The 17,376-nt window shown below is 46.8% G+C and overlaps 1 protein-coding gene across 2 annotated transcripts in view; it reads right to left on the bottom strand.

Moving 5' to 3' along the window:
- Positions 1–13,647, bottom strand: part of CMPK2 (cytidine/uridine monophosphate kinase 2) — a 35,134-nt gene extending 21,487 nt beyond the window's left edge. Inside the window, exons 1-5 of one of the 2 annotated variants that reach the window (XR_011504230.1) lie at positions 12,739–13,571; positions 11,301–11,415; positions 10,093–10,294; positions 4,092–4,325; positions 2,534–2,671 (exon numbers count right to left, since the gene is read on the bottom strand). Coding sequence is in view for 1 of the 2 variants with exons in the window: in XM_044771892.2 (XP_044627827.2) it covers positions 2,554–2,671; positions 4,092–4,325; positions 10,093–10,294; positions 11,301–11,415; positions 12,739–13,413 (1,344 nt within the window). In the remaining variant the exon portion in view is untranslated. Of the gene's footprint in view, positions 1–1,670; positions 2,672–4,091; positions 4,326–10,092; positions 10,295–11,300; positions 11,416–12,738 lie in introns of those variants that run through there. The other variant, XM_044771892.2, reaches the window with a different exon arrangement.
- Positions 13,648–17,376: the final 3,729 nt, after the last annotated feature.

Raw genomic sequence — 17,376 nt, 5'->3', positions numbered from 1 at the left:
GAGATTTCACAGAAAGAAGAGTCAGCAAAAAAGGGGAGTCTAGTCTAGAAAACAAAACAAAAAGCCCCAGACATGTGCCACTGAGAGGGGAAGAACATGGAGAAGGTGGATATTGAGGTTCTGCACGTCAGCTCTGTGTGCTTCACAGCTGCTTCCCTAGGTGGACACGCCCCTCACGATGGACCACCAGACACTTTCACTCCAGTCCTGACCTGCTTTTTCATAAGTCAGGGCAGTCTCCATTCATCCTGCTGCTTCTCCATCTCTACAGTGCACCCCTCGTCTCTTGGTCCTGAGATGGCTCACCACCACCCCTGCACACCAGCCAGTGTGAAGTGTTAAATGGCAAGAGAGGGGCCCTCCCCTTGACATCCCATAGGTCCCTCCTGCTCACAGGCTAGGAGAAGAACCTGTAAGTGGCCAGTTGGCCATTCTAGCTGTAAGGGAGCCTTGGAAATGTACTAGCAATTCTCGGCAGCCTTGTGTCAAGCTAAAAATGCTATTACTGTGGAAGAAGGAGAGAATAACCATTTGGGACAACTGAAGGTCTGTCACAGGAACAGAAACAAAACCCACCTTGTAATGAAACATAGCCAAGCAAATGCTGCCTTGTCATTGGTTTCTGGGTAGGAGATGCTGTTTTCTCTCACATTCATGCATCATATACCTATCAGTGTATAAAGAGCCCCGTGTACAAAGAATTATTTCTTACTGGATTAGAAAAAAATCCTTTAATATCTGCAATGAGGAAGGGATTGTACTTTCTTGAAACGACATTTAAAACAAAATAAAAATGCCCTCCCCTTCTCCCGAAAGCACTTTGACCACAAATTCCACTTGATCCACGAGCTCACACCTTTCCACTTCCTTGACAGAAAACTCCCTCCCACAGAAGAGCCGCACTGGAGGGAGACCTTCAGAAAAGCCGCTGTGCACTTGGGACCACAGCAGAGGTGGGAAGGTCACAGCGAGTTTATTCCTTTGCAAGGTACACAGAGAAAGCACTAAACTAGGCTGCCAGCAGAAGCTTTTCAAAACGTTTAAAGTAAATAACACCAATAAGATCATTAATTTAATAAGATCTTTTTTAAGATATCACATCTTAAAGAAACCTAATGCTGTTTATCAGCTTTAAAAAATACTTTCAACTGAAACCAATTACATATTTATATACGTAAACATAGTGTGTATAAATTACCTTGAGTTCTTTTGAAAAATAGTATGATATATTTAATACTAAACTTTGTTATAATTTAAGATTCCATATGATAAATCCTATAAAGCCTTAAATTTAATTATTTTGGGGGAATGTCTTGTCTCAAGAATAATTTACAGATTCATCCACCTTAGAACTGGAAGGAATTTTAGGTAATCATCTGGTTCAGCCAACTCCTTAAGACAAATAAAGAATTATTATCACTTTCTGGATCAAGATACATGGACTGTTGATGTTAAATGACTCACCCAAAGCCATACACCTATTCAGTTTCCTTTTCTCTCAGATAATTTGTTCTCTAGCCAAACAGATCTTAAAGCTCACCTCATGTGTAATCCTAAGACATTCAAGTGCAAGAGAATTTACTAAGAAATTCCATTCCAGGATCCTCTGTGCTAATTCAGTAAGATAAATTAAATCCGTGTAATGAAAATACACAACAAGCAATGCATTTAGCGTCTGGCTTCAATTTTAATTAGTGAAGCATAGCCCCTACACTGAGGAGAAACATGATGTAAACATCAATATAAATACATTGCTGGGTTGGCTACGTTTAATGCATCTAGTTCGGTGCACAACACTCATTTCATCCAAAGCCATGTTTGCAGAGGAAAGAAAAGCAATATAAATAAGCAGAATATAATTCAAAGAAGGTTGGTACATTTTTATTTAGAGCATCTTGGATTGGCTCTCTCTCTCTTTGACTCTGAAGTGGTAACTGAGAGGACCACCTCGGGGGTTGTAAGTCTCAGACACAAATCAGATGCCTTCCTTGTAAGTGACCCCTACCCACAAGACGGCTCCCTGGAAGTGTCTTTGGACAGCCAGGACACAGGTACATGCTCTGTGGGATGGCTTGGCTCTAGGATTTGCAGCTGAGCTCACGATGATGGAACGTGGCCAGAATGGGAAGAAGTCGACTCTGGCCACATCAAGGTCTCATCAGGGAGCCAGACGCAGGCATGGGAGAGGCTTCAGGGGCTTCTGTTGATGTGGAAGATCTTCCCAGTTGCTCCTGTTTACCTCGTGCATCTGGACGGAACAAACCTTGGAGGGATTTGGTAGGGAGGTAGCCAAAAATACATCCCAAGAAAATGTTGGTTATTCTAGACAGAGAGCCATCTCTGGTCTCTCACTGGAATGTGACCAGTCTCAACCTTGACGGGTCCAAGGGTCAGAAGACAGTATGTGGTTCAGGTAGAACTGAAATATCCAGTCTCCAATTTTCTGCTTATGCAACAGAAATCGAAGAAAACTGCATAACCAGTTGTGGGCTTAGATCTAGCAAACAACATCAAAGCTAGTAAAATGCCTCACCTGGCCTGGAGTAACCACAATTAATTACAATTATTTTGGATTAGGCTTAAAACCATCTGGAGGACCTTTTCTCTGGAGGGGCTGGCATCAACCACATGGCAGCCAGGGTTCTGCATCCTCTGGTAGGACTCTTCCACCCTGGGGACAGGCAGAAGGAAAAGGGTTGGCCTGCTTTTCAACACAGCTCTGCGTGCAAAGGTTCCTTTCCCACCAGAACATCAACAGCTTGAAGCCAGTTCCCAGCTGGGTGATCTCGCTGCTCCCCCTGGCAACTACCTTTGCCCACAGGAGACATTTGATACATTTTGTTTAATAAATGATACATTAATAATAATGTTTAACGGCTAGCATTTATTGAATACACATTATCTGCCAAGCATTAGCATTCTGCACAGTTTTTCTCATTTCAAACTCAGAGCAACCTTAGGATGGAAACCACTGTCATCCTCATTTTGCAGGGAAAGTAGCCAGAGGCTCAAAGAGATTAAGTAATTTGCCCAATGGTAAATTTCTCCACAATCTGTGCCCTGAAGGGTTTCAGACGAGCCAGAGGTCCTGAGTGTATACGTTGATTTCACTTGAGAGTCTTCTAATATTTCACCCAAATTCCACGTCTCCCGTTGTGCTACCAGCCTTGATGGATTGGAATGACTGGTGCTGACTGTGTCACGGGAGCACCTGGGCACCGAGGTGGCAGCAGGCGCCTAGATTAGATGGGCTGCTCCACAGCTCTGCTTTACCACTGAATGGCTAAGCGAACTGCTCACATTCTTTTCCTCCCTGTGCCTCGGCTTTCTCAGCTGCAAAATGAAGACTGAAATAACGCCTTCCTTCCAGGTTTGTCATGGGGCCTAAGTGAATTAATACAAGTAAATTGCTTGACATGGTTTCTTTGTACACTGCAGAGCTGTTATTTATTTATATGATATAAAGTCTTCTGTTTCGGCTTTTCAGACCAGTCCTAGAGAACTGACTCATATTCAGCCATGAAGCAGTAAGATGGTCCAGACTCTCCTGCTATTGTGTGCAGAGCTTTCCAGTGAAGATGAAAGCACTGCCTTAAAATCAGAAAGATCTTGATTTTAATCCCAGTTTTACCCCTTAGTATCTACACAAATTTAGATGAATCCCTTAACCCTTTCAGCCTCAGTTTTGTCAACTGTAAAATATGACTCCTGTTGTCCTTTCCAAGATTACAGAGCATGAGGAGGAAAAGGACAGAAGTACCTGACAGGTCAAAGTCACCACGAGTCCACCAGACAGAGCTCTGCACCCAGTATAGTTCAACCGGGGAAACCGAGACCCAGAAACACGCATTGTCTTTCTCAGGTCCACACTGTCTGCTCCCCAGTCAGCTATCCCAGGGCTTTAAAACAACAACACTGAGGCCCCATGGCAACCACCCCATGGGAAGCAGCTGAACTAATGTGGAGGATGTTGCCTCTTGGGCTTGAAAAATGGGAACGTCATTTCCTCCGCATTCCTAAAGTTAGCGCTGCTCCTCGCTTGCCACCACGGCCAGGGACCCCTGCCACCCACACTGCATCAGGACACCTACTTTTGACGAAATATATTGTCGGTCTCCAGTTCAGCTTCCTCTCTGGTCTTCTCCATGCCCCGGCCCTCGATCCTGTGCATTCTCTCCTTGGGACTCACGGTGAGCAGCAGGACCAGGTCGGGTTTGAGCAGGTCCCTCGGCCACTGGTATATAGGGTGATGGGCCGGGGGCAGGTGCTGGAGACCCCCACTCACCTCGGTGGCTATGGCATAGGAGGCTGTGCTGTGCCAGTACCTGAGAAGGAAATGAGTAGTAAGTTCTCCGTCTGCAGAAGAAGTCAAGGCAGCTCCTGAAAATCAGCTGCTGAGGATGCTAAACCAAGGAGGGCTCTGCTAAAGTTTCCCTAATATTGCATAAATTAAACAAATATAACAAAATCTTAAAGATATGTATAAAATGTAAAAAGTAAATTAAAATCAATAAGAAAGCACTGGGCTATTCACAGCTACATTTACTCAATGGAAAGCGCATTTATGTGAGATTGCTCGGCCATATCCTTTCAGCCTCGCAGTACGCTTTCTTCTACAAAGGGAAGATGACAGGGGGTGAGGGGTTGTTTGTAGTCCATTTGTATTTAATGTTGTGTCTTGGCCGAATAAAAATCTGCAGGCCCATTCAGTCCCCACATTGTCTTAAAATTGAATTTGCCAGTGAAATCTCCGTTCTGGAAACCGTGGGGAGGAAGCCTTTGTCCGTCTCACCTCGTTGTCGTTATTGCCATGGAGCGGGTTTGGACTGTTAGCCACTCCGAGGACAGTGGAACCCTGCCAGGTCTTTTTGCACCATCCCACCTTCTGGCGCTGTGTCAGAAAACGCTCTGCTGCTATCCACAGGGTTTTCACGGCGAAATTTTTCACAAGTGGGTGGCCAGGTCCTCTTCCTAGTCTGGAAGCTCTGCTGAAACCTGTCCACCATGGTGACCGTGGGGTATATTTGAAATACCGGTGGCATAGCTTTCATGCAACAGCAGCTGCCACAGTATGACAACCAACAGGTGGGTGAGTGGTTCCCTGACCGGGACAGAAACCCGGGCCTCGGCAGCAAGAGCACCGCATCTTAACCACAAGCCCACCAGGGCTGGTCTCCCAACTCCCCAGCCATCTAATTGTGCATCGGCATCTGGTGGGGAGTCAGATAAACCCAAATACACCCTAGGTACACAACTCTGGGGAAACCCTCCCTGAGGGAAGTGGATCACTCCTGAATGGCTGTTTTAAAAATGTTTTGGGGGAAGGAAAAGAAAATCAAATGAGCTCTCTATTTCAAACGCCCAATTGCTTTCCACTGCCTGCCAGAAAACCATCAGCCTCCGCACAAGGACATGGACGCCCCTCACAGTGTGCACCCCCGCACCTCCTTCACAGAACTGTGCCCACTTCTTCCCCCAGCCAGAGAGAGGTTCTCACTCAGCGGAGTCCCCCTCAGAGGAAGCCCCCAGGCAACACTCATGGCTCCTCCTCTGGGCTCTCAGCACCCCTCACACTCGACTCCCTGAGGAATTTCTCCTTGTAAATTAGAGCAAGTTGTTTCCAAGGCCGATGTCCGTCTCCTCCATTGGATAATTCCTTTTGAGTCATCTCTGTGTTCCAAAACCTGAAGCCAGTGTCTGGCACACAATGGGCATGCAGTAAATGTTCTCTGGGTGCACGAATGAAGGAAGTGGGATTATTTATCACTTGCCATAACTTATGATACTCTTTCCCTGTTCATGTCACATTCCAATTTTAAGTGACTAAATGCTAAACTCCAGATCCAGTATCAAAGGACTGTCACCTACAACAAATATTTAAGAAATAATTATAAAAATCCCATTGTGGAGAGGTGCCCGTGGTCCCACCTTTGTCTGTATTTTCAACTTACTGCCTTCAATATTTTAAAATACTAAATTCTTAATCGCTTTAGATTTGATTTACTTTTCACAGTGAAAAGTACATAGTAGCATCTGCAAAACAAATTCACAGTGCTATCCAAGTTGTGTGTTGTTTTACCTTCTGCCACCTGCTTGCTTTGTGGACAGAAGTAAGTCATTTCAGCCAATACAGCCTCAACTTTCCTGTCTGGAAAATGAAAATCACGCAAGCTTTGTTCTCCTTCCATAGCTGTTGCAAAAACAGACAAGTGCTTTAAAAACCTGTATCACACTGTCATTGTGAGACAATATCTAATTGTCATTGGACACTGGTTGTAACTAAAGCTGCATCATTTACAATTACATTAACACAATACAGACAGTACTGCAAAGGACCTTTTCCACCTCCATACATGTGCGCTGAAAACCTCCGGCCCCTGTAGCTGCTAGCTCCTTGAATTCTGCCTGGGAACATTCCTATGTATCACTTCTCTGACTCTTATCACTTACAGACTCGTACTTCCCCCTTCTCTATCAGATGCATCTTATCTCCCAAGCTGAATAAATCCAGGCAGGGTCCAGGTTTTCCTTTTCTTGGCAACCAACTACAATGTGCACTGTGTTCTGCACATGCTCCGTGTTCACTGAATTAAATAGTCAATTATGAATACAGAGGCTGATATCATCTTAATCTAAAAAGGCTTCTTTCTTGTAGAAAAACCATCAGCAAGAATGGATTTTTTAAAGTAATGAGGGTGATTAAGTTGCCAACCTCAACCACAGTCACCGTCAAAAATTACTCTGTCTCCCTTATTTTTCCAGCTAGATGATGGTGTTGTCTAAAATGGATTTCATTGAAATCCTTAAACATGAACAAAACCCACCCAGACAACAAAAAACTGCTCTTTTCTTCTCATCTGACAAGGTGATACAATATCTCTTTAAAGAACAAAATTGCAGACAATTCACAGACACAAAGAAGAACAATGAGAGGAAGAATGAGGGCCCTGTTTTCTATAGCCAGAGTGCTCACACTGACGACACTGCAGCTCATTTTAAATAATCATACTCTCTGGCCATCAATTTCAGACTTTCTCCACTGTTGAGTATTCTCCATTCCTGCCATCAGGGAAACCACATTAGTTCAAATCAAATGCAATTTGCTGACACATTATGCATAGCTCATACAATAATACCTTGTATTTTAATAGCAATTTGCCATTTTCAAAGCACTTCCACCTGCATCAACTCATTGACTAGTCATCACAAGTCTCGGTGGTCGGCAGAGAAGGGAGGACGGACATCCCATTTAACAGAGTAGGAAACCAGAGACGGAGGGACGGAGAGGACAAGGACCGCGACATGCAGAAGCCCGTGCTGCTTCAGGACATCTCAGGAAATAGTGTGCCTCAGGAAGTCACACTCTATTAGGAAAAGGTTAGTCTTTCTCCTCGAAATAAAGGAGATTGAACCAAACAAAAGTTATCAAATATGGTAGGTCTGGGCACGTTAACTATACAGCAGAAACATCCCAAAGGCAAAGAAGTCCCACAAAAGGATGCAATTTCTTACCCTTCCCTAGGATTCCTTATAGCTTGCCGACTTTGAAATAACTATCTTCACCCCAAAGCTAAACCCTACTGACTTTATAGCTTAGAAGATAGCACCAGCCTTCTAACCAAGTTTTGCTGTTTTCATCTAGCCCCCCACCCAGCACCACATGCTTTATTCTCCACATACCATCAGAATGATCTCTTTTTGGAATAGTTCAGAGGAATAGACAAGTGTGCAGAGAAAGATATTTCAAGAAAGGGTTGGAAGTTCTCTTTCCATATATGGTAAACCAGCTTTTAACTGACCAACTTACCCACTGGGAACACATGGAAAAGCCAGAATGGTTAAAGTTAAAGACCGGCAATGTTAATGTTGACTAGGATACGAGTCAAAGGGATTTCTCAAACACTGCTGTGCGAGGAGGGCACTGGGAGTCGTTTCAACCACTTCAGAAAACTTTGCAATATCTACTAAAGCTGAACACACGTGAGCCCCACGTCCCTGCAAATCCTCTCCTGGAAGTCTGCACAACAGCACTGCATACATATGTGCACCAAAGATGTGTGCGAGAATCTTTATGGCAACCAGGACTCAGCTCATAGGCAGGACGAAGGGACTCAGGTGCCAACAGCACTCAGGGTACATCTCCCTGTGTAGGCAGTTCAAGAACAGGCAGAACTAAACTATGGTGCTGGGTGTCAGGGCAGTGGTTACCACTGCACCACTGCGGGGGACAATGGGTGGTGACTGGGAGGAAGGAGGTGGGTATATGGGGTGTGGTAAGGTTCTAAGTCTTGACCTGGGTGCAGGCTATACTTGGATGTGTTCACTTCTTGCAATTCCTTGAAATTAACGTTTATGATTAATGCTCTTTCCTGAAGAATTTTGAGACATGAATACAATTGCTTATCTTTCCAAAAGTAAGTAAAATTGCAGAGAGAATAAAATGAATATTTGTGTAATATTAAGAAATAATCCAATTGCAACTGAAGCCCTTTTGAACTCCTTGTCAACTGCATTTCTCTCTCCTTCCCAGAGGATAGCACTCATAAATTTGGTGTTCAGCATCCTGTCATCCCTTGCACTCTGCAGTTCATATTATTTTGCGTGCACTCTACCGAACCTCTTTCTGTAACCTGATTTTATTCATTCAAAATTATGGTTTTGTAATTTATGCACATTGATGCATTGTACTAGTTTATATTGCTGTATGGTGCTCCATTTTATAAATATGCCAGTACTAATTTACCCTTTCTTCTGTTGATGGGCTTTTGGTTTTGCAAACCTTTCAATAATATCAACAAAACTGAAAGGACCTCTGTGCTTCTTCAGTAGGTGGAAGCAGTCTCCCACTTTGCTACATCTTCTCGAACTGCTCTCCAAGGCACTGAGCCAGTATCCACTCCCACCAGCCCCACAGAGAGTGTCTGTGGATCCGTATCATCTGCAGCTCTGGACATGAGGATGCTTTTAATTAGTTCTCACCAACCTGATGAGAGCAAAATGGGGTCTCATGGGGGTTGTAACTTCCCTACCACCGAGTCCTGGAGATTTGAAGACCGGTGTGACTTGCTTGCCATACCCTATGTCCAGTTTTGTGGCATTTTTAAGCTATTTCTTATGTATGGAATTTAAAAAATATAACTCAGCTTATATCATCCCATTATCTGAAACCTTCCAAGGGCTCCCCACTGCACTCAGAGTAAAGTCCACCCCCTTCCCCACGGCCAGGGCTCTCCTCATCTGTTGTGTCTTTCTCTTTTCATTCTTCCAGAAAGTACCTCTCGTCCACTATGTTTTCATCACACTGGCCTGCTTCTAGTCCTCAAATATATTAACTCCTTCCTGTCTCGGTGCTTTGCCCTTCCCGGTCCCTCTCGCCATAGTGCTGTTACTGGGGAATGTTCACGCCTGTCTCATCTTGGTGTTTAGGAGCTCAGATCAATGGTAACTCCCTACGTTGGCCCTACTAAACCACACCGGGAGGGGGTCAGCCATTGTCTACCTCATTGCCTGGATCTATCCCCTTCACAGTATTCATCACCCTCTGATATTATCTTAAGTGTTTATGTGCTTGATTATTGCCTTCTCCCTCAATGGTGTGTTTGCTCCATCAAAGCAGGCACTGTCCAGCTCACTTACCACTGAATCCCCTGATGTGAAAACAATCTTTAGCACAGGGTAGATGTGCAATAAATGATTGCTGAATAAGCCAGTGAACAAATGAACCACTGAAAGCATCGATCTGTGAAGCAGAGACTTCGTTGATATCCCCACTATGCTATTTCTAGCTCAGGCACTTCGGCCAGCTACTTAACCTTTCTCAGACCTACGTAGCTCATCAGTCAATTGGGAACAACCTTTAGTATCCACCTAGGCAAGCAATTGTTCCCAATATTAGTAGAGTATATGTAGTGCTCTTAGCCAAATGGGCAATGGTATAGGTGAGTGATAAACCATAGACATTACTCCTATTACTAATTATTCCTATTACAGTTTGACTTAATAAACACAGTGTACTTGCATATACGTGTACACACATGCACACACACGTATGGGAGGAAGAAAATGCCAAATTCAAGGCATTTTTATACCCACCTGTCTACAATCACAGGAGATTTCGTAGATTCTCTAGCTATTTCAGAAGCCACAATATAATTGCCCAAAGAGTAGAATGCTCTTCTAATGATAGTTGGTTCATCATCAAAGATTTTCCTCCACTGGCCAATGCAAGAGGGTGGTGACTTTAAGAGAACGGCCTTGAGCGTCTCTGAAACGGACTGGGTCACAGTGGTCTTACCTGCAGGTCATACACAAAATATAGCACATCTTAAGCACAGCCACCAAGTCACTCCCAAAAGTTAACATTAACTCAGAAAGGGGAAAGGCATTCTTTCAAACTGTCAACTGAATGAGTTGATTAAATAATATGATTCTTTATTAAAAGTTGCACACCCTTAGGAACTTAGGATTCCTCTGTTGGGTATCAGAATACTTAGACGGAAAGCCAAAATCGTCCTCTTGTTTATAAATTAATGAGAAAGTCTGGCATCTCAGAGCTGGGAAGCAGGCCCGCAGGATACCCCTGTTATAAGCTCTTCCTCATTCCTCAGGACACTCAGCAGCTGACACAGGAAGGAGACGCTCCTCATGCTGAAGCCCACGATGCAATTATCCCCCAAGATCAACCTTGTCCTCGGTATTTGCTGCTGCACTTGGAGCCACACTTCTCCTGTTTCTGTGTTTTGGGCTAAGTGTGCACATGTCCATTGTATTTTCATATCTATTTGGCAATTTCAAAGCCTTCTCCCCTCCACTTGCCAGTTTTCCCACAATTTGCTCCAACAGGGGCCTCTGAACTGCCCTTAGTTCCTGGAACCCCCACCCTGGCTCGAGTCTCGCATCTTCGCCCATGCTGTCTCTCCTGTTGGGAGAACGTCTCCACTTTCCTCACCTGACCAGCTCCGATCTCCACTGAAAACACAATCCAGGTGTCAACCCTTCCAAGCCATCCCTGAACACGACTGTGGCTTCTTTGTCTCCTACCCCGAGGCTGCATTCACTGCCTTCCTGTGTTCACCAGAGCGCCTGTGGCTTAGCGCCCTCACCCTCCTGTGGTCTTAGCCAGAAAGTCTTATTCACCTTGTGTTCCAGGCCTGCCCCGCTCCCCACCTGGCACACGCTGGAGGCTCACATGAGGCTTATGAATCGAACTCTGGATAAAGTTTTGTTTGTCAGGACCTGTCTATTCCTGCAAGTGATCAATTAATCTCATTGCCTATAACTAGAAGGTAATGCTCTCTTACCTGTGGCATCCAGTCCTTCGATGGCAATGACGGGGAACTTCCCCTTCTGGACCTGTTCCGGGCACTGATCAACCAGGTCAAGCACAGCTCGGGCCTCCGGAATGAAGGGTGTACACTGTAAAACAATGTCTCTGCATCAGCAGGGAAGCAACGGGGCTTTTGCAGAAACCAAATCTAACTGCCAGAACAAGCTGGCCTGATGCCACAAAGGTGAGTTACGTTTGGCACCATGCCAGAATTGAGAGACTTTTGAACCTGAGAAGGACTGGATGCTCTTACTTTATACCACGTAGAGGAGGCTCAAGAAGACGGTAACTGTTACCATCACCGAGCCTGCAGCCCTCACTGACCAGCTTCCTCCAGAGGAGGAGGGACGGGAAAGACGCCGAATTGCAGAGCAGCGTCATACGGCGACAGTGGAACTACAGGCCCCGCCTGGCACGGTGTGTCACAGATGTGGGAAATCAGCCACACTGGAGGCTCCAAAGAGAGCCCTCGGCATTTGTCCTTTCTTAACCGCTCCAAGCCCAGGAGGATGCGTGCGCCGGCACCACCAAGCACGCAAAGCAGGGTCTTCCTGGGGATTCAGGTCCTCACTGTGCCAGGCCGCCCTGCAGCTCACAGCATCTCTGCACCAGCGCCTGGACGTGCATTTACTTGTGTGCTCCCTCTGAACAGGGCGGTATTCTAAGTGCATTCGGAGTGCTAACCTGGCCAATCTTCATGATAACTCTATGGATTCAGGAAACCGAGGCAACGAAAGTGTAAGAAACTTACTCAAAGTGACACAGGTAATTAATGTCAGAGTTTGGATTCAACCCCGAGGAGTTGGTCTTGCACTCTTAACCACTCCACAATATTCACTGAGCACGTGCTGGGTGTCAGATGTTTACTGTCTCAACCCAGCAAGACAGGTGTCTTACATAGGAAAGAGAAAAAAAAAAAACTTAGAGTAGCTGAGTGACTTCGGTCCAGCAGCTGGCAAGTTAGGTGGGCACTGTTTAAGATTTTAAACCCCTAAACTCTTCTCCTTTTCTCTACACACCAACCTCCTGGAATGGTATAATTACTTGCGAGGTGGGAGATGGTATTATTCCGCCCGCCCCCGCCCAGGGGCCTCCCCCCGCCCCCTCCTCCTCCTCCTCCTCCTCCTCCTCCTCTGGAATCTCCAGCTTGCGTGTATAGCAGGCCTCCTGCCGCTCGCTCAGTGTGGTTATATCAGTTTCCCACATCAGGCTGCAAGCTCCTGGTGGGCAAGAATCGCGAAGGAGCCCCGGGGTCTAAACCAGAGCCTGGCGCAGTGGCCGCCTTCACTGAGAGTAAATCAACGATCCGGCACCAGAGGTCTTGACAGGCCAGCCCCCCGGGAGAGCACACTGTGTCCGCTTCTCTAGTCTGGGGACCCACCCTGTGCGCTGGGAACGGACGGAACTCTTACCGCCTCCAAAACGGCGCGGGCGGCCTCCCGGGTGGGGAAGACCCCGGAGCTGGGCAGGTCCGGCACCACCGGGTGCAGGGCGGGCTCCGGGGCGGGCACGACGCGCTCGCGGCCCACCTCCCGCCACCCGTGGCCGTCCTGCAGCTCCCACAGGCACTGCCACACCTGGCGGCGCGGGTCGCCCACGAACTCGCCCAGGCGCGGACGCGGGGCCTCTCGGTACGTGCCCAGCAGCGCCAGCAGCGCGCCCCGGGTGTCTGGACTGTCGCGGGGATCGTGGAGCAGGAAGCCTGGCTGCACGCCGCCCGCCCCGCCGCCAGGGCAGTAGCACAGCAGCCGGCACAGCTGGCACCGCTGGAGGGGGCCGCGGCGCAGCTGGTCCCGTAGGCGCTGGTGCAGCCGGGCCGCCCGCACCCGCGCCGCGCAGCCCGCGCCGGGCGCCAGCGGCACGCACAGCGAGTAGCTGCGGCCGGGGGGACCCAGGAGCGCGGCCGCGCGCGGCTCGAGGGGCGCGGCGGCGGCGTCGTGGCCCACGGCGAAGTGCGCCAAGGTGCAGCCGGGGAGCTCCAGGGCGAAGCAGCGCGGCGACGCCATGGTCCGTGCGCAGGCCCCTCGCCGCGGCCCCAAGAGGCGCCCGAGCAGCCGCGGGGCACGCGGGCGGCGGGCGAAGGCCATGGGCGCGGCCTGGCCCGGCGCCCCCTCTCGGCGCTGGGAAACGAAACCTCCGCGCGGGCGGGGGGCGCCGCCGGGAAACGAAAGCGAGCGGCAGGCGGCCCGGGCGGGGCCCTGGTTTGAGGCGCCCTCCCAGGCCTGTCCTCGCCTCCGCTCCCTGCGCCCAGGGCTGCGCCGGAAACGGGCTGCGGCCGGAGGGAACACCCGCACGTGCGCTCTCCGCGCGGCCCCGATTGCGGACCCGGGCTTGCAGCCTGAAAGCGGCTCCGGAGCCGCGTTCCGGGAGCGGGGAGGCGGCCCCAGGCCCCGGTTGCGTTCCTCCTCCGTTGCACTGCAGACTCCTTACCTGAGCATGACTTGGCGACCCCTCCACGTCCCCGACCTCAGTGCTCCGCGCTGACCACCCGCCCTGCCCCGGCTCAGACCAAGTCCTGCTAGGAGCTGCTTTTGTGGCCTGAACAGCGAATGCTTTTCACTCCCCTTTGCACTTGCTTTTCCCGTCTTCTTGGAATTATGGCCCCCACCCGCCTTTTGCTGACTCTCAACCTGGAAGTATCCGCAGATTTGCAGCTCCGGGTCGCCATACACGAGCCAGATCACAGTCCTGCTCTCAGGTCGGATGACAGTAGCATGTGGCATGTTTTCCCAGAGAGAAGGCCCGCAGCAGCAGTATTGCTGCCTTTGTATAGCAGAGTTTACACAATTGTTTGGATATTTTATTCTGTTTTTACTCATTAACTGGTATCTTTAAAAAAAAAATGTCAGTCAGACCAAAAAACAAAATCCGTGGGGAAAAATCTCAAAACTGTAGAATTGAGGCAAAGATGAAAAACATAAGATGAGCTAGAAGCAACTAAATCTTATGATTTAATCAATTTGGATTTAGTGTGGGGTTATGTTTACTTCTGAAAGAAGAAAACGTTTTTGATAAACATGAACTGTTACAGATATGTGGTTGAAGAATGGGTTACTAGGCAAGTAATGATTTGGAGTTCAAGATGTTTTAGCTCTTAGAGAATAGGTTCATTTTTATTCTGTATGAGTACTTTGACTTTCTGACATGTAGCATGTGGAGGTGTTTTCACAGGTATGGCACATATTAAAACAGGAGTCCTCCTGTAACTCCTTCTGGGTTAAGATAGTATTGCCTCCTCCCTTGAGCCTTTCTTGACCCTTTTCCCATGCCCCACCCTTCCCTGTGTTAGTCGGCTGGGGCAGCCATAACAAAATATCACAGCCTGGGAGTCATAAACAAGAGCAATTTATTTCCTCACAGTTCTGGAAACCAGAGGTCTAAGATCAGGGTGTCAGCAGCGTTAGTTTCTCCTGAGGCCTCTCTCCTTGGCTTGCAGGCAGCTGCCTTCTTGCAGTGTCCTCACCTGGTCTTCCCTCGGTGCCTGTATCCCTGGTGTCTCTTTGTGTGTCCAGATTCCCTCTTCTAAGTCATATGGGATCAGGGCCCACCCTTACAGCCTCATTTTACCTTAACCACCTCATTACAGACTCTGTCTCCAAAGGATGCTGACGTTCTGAGGTATGGGGTATTAGGGTTTCAACATATGAATTTGGGAGGAGCACAGTTTAGCCCGGGCCACCTCCCAAAATATCTGGGTCAGTAGCCTTTCCCCCGTGCACCATCAAGGTTATTGAGATGATAGGATTTTTACACTCTGCAGTCTCCACTCACCCATCGGTCTATTTCCCTCCTTGACAGTGCGCAGGAAGTGCCCTGAGCCTCCAACAGAAAGCCAGCCTGGCACATACTTTGCTAAGTAAACCATGGTATTTGTTCTTAATTTAAGTTTTTCTCTCCATTTTCACCCACCTCCTCCCTACAAGGTGACTGTGAAATCAATGGCACTGCAGTATCTGGGCTCAGTTGATGTTAACTATGTGTTGAAGATTGAAGATACAATATCTTCATTCATAAAAGAAAAATCTTTGTCATATCTTTGAGCTCCAGTTTCAAATTCCTAGAAGAGAGAATGTAATGGTACCAAGTTGGGTGGATGTTTAAATTGAATAAACTTGCCTGTAGTAATCTACTCTTGTGGGTGGGGAGGAGAGAAGCTGGGAGCTGGAAAGACACTTCAAAGAGGTCTTTGAAAGAATGAATAACACCGCTTTATTAAGTAAAAAAAAAAGCCAGTCTTCAATACTCACAGTATCAAACAAGAAAAAAAATGAAACAGTTTTAGCCATTCTGCTTATAGGGGAAAAAAACCCAAAAATACGAAAGGGAGAATTAACAACTATAAATGCAGTAACTAATAAATAAAAAAATGAAAAAATAACATTTATTTTGAAACAGAGATGGGTTTTCGAAAACCTGTTTAAATTGATATGCTTCTAGGCAGCCCGTTTAAGTGGAAAAACAGAAAGAAAATGAAATCAGCACAATAAAAATACGAAGAGGAAAGAACCAGAGATTAAACAGGACACCAGAAAGAGAAAGAATATTATATACAATCTGTATCAATTAATCTGAGCGTCACGAAGTAAATGATGAACTTGGAAAATAAGAATTGATAAACTAGATCCCCAGGAAAGAGTGATGACTCTATAATCCAGATCCCAAGAAAGAAGTTGATGAAGGTGTACTTCATCAAGCAGCCCTTGGGCAAGTTTTATGAGTAACTGCTTCATCAAGGAACAGATAAACTTTCTACTGTGTAAACCATCTGCTCTTTTTTATAAAAGTTCTTTGGGGCACATTTGTGGGCTTCCGATTTGAGGGGTATTATATTGTATTGAGAATAGATTTTCTCACTAAGAAATGTCATTTATATAGCTCCCCATGAGGAAGGAGTTAACATAGCAGGTGCAGGTTCTCTCTCTGGCATCTTTGCAGGGGAGCCCAGAACCATGATCAGTCCTGACCAAACCCTAGAAACATGGCCTTGGAAGGGTTCTTTATATTAATCATCAATGATTCTGCGTGTACCCCTGGAGCAATGGACCATGCCCCACCAGCTTGTCAGGATTGCTTTGCACAAATATCAAGACCGATGATGGGCTCCTCGTTCACTCTCGGATGCCTAAGTTTGGGTGACCATGGCTGATCACGGCAGGATGCGCCTGCATGTCCAGCTCGCCATGTAACCCCAGACTCTAAGACTCAAGCAGGTTTTCCTGTCCAGCTGTCTCACACTTGTCCCTGTTGTTCACTGCTAGAGAGCAAGCACATCCTGTGCAACCCCAGATGGCAGAGGACTCAGAAGCCTGTGTAGACCACTCCAGTCTTTGGTTGATGTACACCTTTTGCCTGTTGTTCTTGCTCTGCATGCTTTCCATGGAATAAATCCTACCTGTGAGTGCAAGCTGCTCCTGAGTCTTATGAGTCCCTTTAGCCAGTCAGCAAACATGAGGGTGATGCTGAGACTCCTAAATCACAACCCAATATGCACGACAGTTAAATACGAATGTCAAGGAATAGCACTCACTCTGACTTTGAAACACTTGATATTCTATTTCATTTATTTAAACACATACATACACACAATTACAATTCTGTCAATGAGTGAAATTACACTCATTAGATGAATTAAATTACAAGCAGTAACTGAGTGAACAGGAAAGCCAAGGCGTTAGTGAAGATGTTTGCAATATATGTAACCAAGAAAGTGCACAATATGCAGTGAATTCCTACAAATCAGTAACAGGCATTTCACAAAAGAGAATATCCAAATGGCTAATAAACACCTAATAGGGTGCTTACCATCTTAGTCATCAGTGGAAATTAAAACCACAGTGAGACACCACTACACGCCCTCTGGGACGGCTAAATTAAGCAAGAGAAAACAGAAATTCTTAAAGTAACAACACCAACTGAGAAGGAAGACATGGGGACTAGAACACATATCTTTCAGGTAGTAGTTTAAATTGGTTAAACCACTCTGGAAAACTCTTTGAAGGTATGTACTAAAAGGAAATGTGCATATACCTTATGAACCAGTAATTCCACTC

The sequence above is a fragment of the Equus asinus genome, chromosome 6, assembly GCF_041296235.1.
Source record: "Equus asinus isolate D_3611 breed Donkey chromosome 6, EquAss-T2T_v2, whole genome shotgun sequence".
Lineage (NCBI taxonomy): Eukaryota > Metazoa > Chordata > Mammalia > Perissodactyla > Equidae > Equus > Equus asinus.
Note: the sequence above shows the minus strand (reverse complement) of the source record. Positions and strands in the feature narration are given on the sequence as shown.